Genomic DNA, 4,953 nt, shown 5'->3' on the forward strand with positions numbered 1-4,953 from the left:
CTATGCCATTATATGCTATTATATGTAAACTTCTAGGGCCAAGGATCATGTTTGTTTCATTTATTTTTTAGAGCATCCAGAAAAATGCCATGAACAAACTAGGTTTTTAATCCATTTATGTGCTATTGTTGCAGATTGGAATATAGACAATCTGCCATATTCCTAAATATAAAGAATACTATTTTGTTCTTATTTTGAACTTTTAAGAACCAGAAATCTAATGAAAACACACATTTCCATTAAAGCAACAGTGAAGGTCCTTACGTGCATCACCAATGCATGCTTCAATGGCTTATTTTGATTTAAAAATTTTTAATATTAATTCAATTCCTATTATAAAAGCCTGCCCAACCTAAAAAATGTGAAAAATGCTGAAAACTATATCGCAGAGTGAAAAATAAAAATCACCTGTACTTCTCATGCTGGAAGAGAATCGCTTTGAACATCTTGGTGTTTTTTTCCTATATGATTTCTTTTAAGGTGTTAATGATAAAACTTAACCAATTTTAAGATTTCCAAAATATTCCTTCTCACTGTGCTTTCCATCCCTTCAGTTCATGATCCCGTGTTCTTTCCAGTAAGAATTATTGTTTTGTTCTTTTTTCAGTGTATTGAAACATGTTATGAGTTAAAGGAAAGAGTTTGCCATGAACTGCTAGTGACTGACTCTTGTTTCAATGGAACTTTGTTACCACGAAGGAAAATTTAATCCATCTTGCCCCAGTGCATTCGTTCTTCTGAGAGCCAGGTGAACTACCTCTGACTTCAGTTTCCCTAGGATTATGTCACCCACCCAGGTAACTTTCTGTTTCAGTAGGTGATGTTAAGAAACAAACCAACACCCTTGAAGGTGATCAGTTTTGGAAAATAGAGGCTGGCTTTATATTCCAGAGCTTTGATGTGTTTAGTGCTTCCTGTAAGGCTCTGCCTCTCTTTTGTTTTGATCGACAAGACCTTTCCTATATATTTGAGCAATCAAGCAGCCCAGTCACGGAGGGTAGAGACACTTACCCAGAGCAAACTTCTACTATTCATTTTGACTTTCTGAAACCTTGGGTGCAAATTTCAGCTTAAAAGAGGAGTTAACTCCAAGACGATTAGGTAAGTGTTTCTCCGTATTTACAATTTCATTCCTCCTGAAGGGAAGCCCATGGAGCCCAGCTCAAAGCGACAGGCAGAAGCAGGATGGAAATGAATAACTTTGCAACCCATTTTAAGTGACAATGAATTGGAGTCTTTCCATAAAGGCAATGCCTACCCTCACTTCACCATACAGGTATGTTCTGTCTGGTGGGTCAAGCCTGAAGAGGGGATTCCGGCTCTTGGAAGAACATAGGAAATGACAAGAGCCGGAGAGGATGGACTTGACAGCTGGTAGGGATTTGCAGTTTAAACGTCTCTGATGCATGGCATCCTTCGATTTAAATTGATTCACAACTAGGTGTTCCTCATAGCTAGAACTCACAGGAGAGGCAATCTGAATGTGCTGGACATACTTTTACGAATGGCATTCTAAGTCAGGTGACCAGGCTTTGTAATACCTGCTCCAGGTCCACAGTTTGTGGTGGTTTGGGTTAGCAACAATACATACAGTGCATGCAGTTATTCATAGCTATCTTGTGTTCCCATCCATCCCCCCACATGACATCTGAAAAGATAATTTTGAGCAAACCACGTAACATGGCACCTGATTATCCCAGTGCTGAATAAAATGATTTATGTGTATTTGTGGGATATGTTAGGCTGTGCATTACTTTTGGTATTGTTCATATTTTACATTCGCTTTGGGGAGGCCATTGGAACAAGCTTCATTAACACACAAATCAAGTCCAGCAGGTGGGTCACAACAAGGAAAAGCCTGAGAATGCCCTTGGAAGGACGGGTGTCGAGAGGGCAGAGCTGGTCAATGGAATCCAGGTTGGAGCCAGTTAAAAGAAAACCTTGGGTTCCCACGTTGAAGTTAGTGGGTCTTTACAGTTGATTGGCTCATTTTTTTCTGAAATGCTAAGAGCCAAGTCCTTTGACAGCGACCCACGGCGCATTGCTGGTACCCACGGAGGGCAGCTGGGTCTGCTAATGCTCCTTTCTCTTCCTCTCTGGAAGAACAGCATGAAGACTGCATGCCTCTTCCTTGGCCCCACGGCCCTGCTCCTTCTGGCCAGCTGTGGCTGTGTCCTCAGCACCTCCAGTGAGGACCTGAGCACCTTTGTGGGCTGTGCTGTGAGGGAGTTCACTTTCCTGGCCAAGAAACCGGGCTGTAGGGCCCTTCGGATCACCACAGATGCCTGCTGGGGCCGCTGTGAGACATGGGAGGTGAGTGGACAAGGCAGGCCCCGGGGGATGCCTGCAGCGCCAGCCTGATTCGTAAGTGTTTGCTTTTCCAATGAAATGAGGTTCTGCTGGGGTGTCTGCCCCTTCCTGTGTATATATAGGTTTTAATAATAATTATTTGGCAATTTCCAATGGATATATATATATATATTAATAATAATTATTTGGCAATTTCCAAAAGTGATCTGAAAAAAAAACCACAATCCTTCCCCTTTAATGAAGCATTGACAAAATTAATAATATGATATACATGTTTGTGCATCTAGGTATCATTTCTGGGAGGGCAAGATGTACTGTTATTCTACCATTTAACATATGAGATAGAGGAATTTAAGATGTGAGTAGTTACAAAGTCATGTAGACAGCCAGTAGAAAGTTGGGAATAAATTCTTTATTCAAGTCTGTTATCAAAAATCCTTCTCTGTAGATCCCCAGCATTTGATAAAGTCAGCCAGTTACTGAGAGATGTCTTAAGCTGAGTGGCTGAGCCTCGGCCATCCTTCAGTGTATCTCCCACAGCTCTGGACCCCTTAATTCCCCAAGGATTATCACTGATGGATGCATTAAGTCCCTTCCTAATCAAATATACCCAGCTTTTTTAGAGGCACTTGCATTTTAAATGGGATTAGAAATATCAAACAAAGTTAGAATCCTATTGTGCTGACATAAGGGGTTGTCTGAGGGGCAGGCAGGGAGAGGGCTATTCAGCACTAGCTCTGACGTTGTCACACCTCAAAAACCTGAAAGATGGTTTATTACTTCGAAATCAAGAAGGAGAGGGCATAGGAAGTTCCAGGGCATGGAGGTGGGCTGTTGCAATTCAAATTGATGGTTGGGTAAGGCTTCCCTGAGAGGGTGATATTTGAATACAAACCTGCAGTTGGTGACGGACAGAACCGTATGGGAGAAGAGCATTCCAGATAGAGGGTATAGCGAGTGCATAGACGGTGGAATGCAATGATCCCTGGGGGGTGTGAGGAGCAGTCAGGCCATGTTGACCGAGTCAGCGAGGCAGGGGCGGATGGAGACGTAGCAGAAGGTAAAGGTCAAGGAAGATGACAGAGAGTCGTGAGGGTCATCATAAGGTCTTTGACTTTTACTCTGAGCGAGATGAGAAGTTACCGGAGGTTTGAGCAGAGAAGCAACATCATCTGTTTTAGTAGGACCCCTTGGTGCTTCCGTGCTGCCCATAGACAGTGGGGGCCGAGATGGAAAAGGGGAGAACAGTTAGCAGCCTTTGCAATGATCAAGATTATTCATTTGCTGAATATTGATTGAGTCTTGCTGTACACGATGGGTTCTTCTGAGAGCTCAGGGTATGGTAGTGAATAAAATCAGTTTCCTGCTTTCAGGCAGTTTGCTTTCTGCTGGGAGCAGACAGATCAACCAGTGAGAAAATGAATAAAAAGTAATTTCTGGTAGTAACAAATGGTACCAAGAAAATGAAGCAGGGTGGCATGTTCTAACGGGTTCTTTGTTTTCCATCTGTGGGGACAGAAGCCTATTCTGGAACCCCCTTACATTGACGCCTATCATCGAGTCTGTACCTACAACGAGACCAGACAGGTGACTGTCAAGCTGCCCAACTGTGCCCCGGGAGCGGACCCCTTCTACACCTACCCCGTGGCCGTCCGCTGTGATTGTGGCGCCTGCTCCACCGCCACCACGGAGTGTGAGACCATGTGAAGCCGGCGTGGCTGCAGGATACCGCTGGCAGCCTTGAGCTTCACAGACCCACCTGTGCGGCAGCACAAGCAGCTACGACCCCTGAATTCAAGAACTGTTTAATTTTGACTTTGCCTCTGGAGAAGATCACCTGTGTCCCTGAGGTTCAGCTCAGGCACGCGGCCCAGATCCCGCACGTTTATGCTAAAATGTCAAACAATGTTTTTGCCTTTACCGGAATAATATCTCTGGTTCATAATCTGCAAATTAATTCTTCTTTGCCTTGAGTCTCAGAACATCATCTAAGTATCACAATCCTCCCCCAACTTAGACTTCAGTGATTTAAATTCTTTCGGTGTAATTGGTAAATGAAGCTAGGAAGTCTTCAAATTCTCATGTCCTAGCTGACTACTGGTCTCCAGTGGATACTAAAGCAAGAGAACCAATGCTTCAGTCCTCCTGCCCCTAAGAAAACCCAACTGCAAACTTCCCTAGAGAAAATATCCCTTTCCCGTTTTAACTGAGCACAATTTATCTGCAGAAGACCTCTCAAATTAAAACGTACCTACATTTGGGTGATTCTTCTCCCCCCAAAAATGTTCTAAGTTCCTTTAAAATCCTTAATAAAGAGGCCCCTTTGTAATAAAAAAAAAAACTCAAAAAGAAAATATTATTGAGCTATTAGTTAGGATTAAATGGTGTGAAACTAAACCTGTGTTTTTAGAGTCTGAGACGCTTCCAAAGCTATTTCTAAAATGGTCTAACACAGGTATTATTCTCCATTTAGAATATTTTAAATTAAAATTGTAATTTATTCAACTCAGAAACTTTACATGTTTGTAAGGGTAAAGCTGCACTGCTGGCTCAGAGGAAAAAGTCTGTGATTTATCTAGCTCATGCCCTCTCTAAAAACTTACAGAGATTTTGTGGCTTTTTTTTTTTTTTTAACTCCATGCA

At 42.6% G+C, this 4,953-nt stretch overlaps 1 protein-coding gene across 1 annotated transcript; it reads left to right on the top strand.

Annotated features, from left to right (window-relative positions):
• The first annotated feature begins 2,109 nt into the window (after positions 1-2,109).
• On the top strand, positions 2,110-4,017 carry GPHB5 (glycoprotein hormone subunit beta 5). The gene is made up of 2 exons (XM_077122235.1): positions 2,110-2,313; positions 3,829-4,017. The coding sequence occupies exons 1-2, from the start codon at positions 2,110-2,112 to the stop codon at positions 4,015-4,017; spliced, it is 393 nt and encodes a 130-aa protein (XP_076978350.1).
• Positions 4,018-4,953: the final 936 nt, after the last annotated feature.

This window comes from Tamandua tetradactyla, chromosome 12, assembly GCF_023851605.1.
Source record: "Tamandua tetradactyla isolate mTamTet1 chromosome 12, mTamTet1.pri, whole genome shotgun sequence".
Lineage (NCBI taxonomy): Eukaryota > Metazoa > Chordata > Mammalia > Pilosa > Myrmecophagidae > Tamandua > Tamandua tetradactyla.

What these genes read in the sequence shown, in the direction of transcription:
- GPHB5 (XM_077122235.1), top strand. Translation starts at nt 2,110, where the DNA reads ATGAAGACTGCATGCCTCTTCCTTGGCCCCACGGCCCTGCTCCTTCTG. An exon ending in GCCGCTGTGAGACATGGGAG is followed by an intron (nt 2,314 to 3,828) that starts GTGAGTGGACAA and finishes CTGTGGGGACAG; the next exon opens with AAGCCTATTCTGGAACCCCC.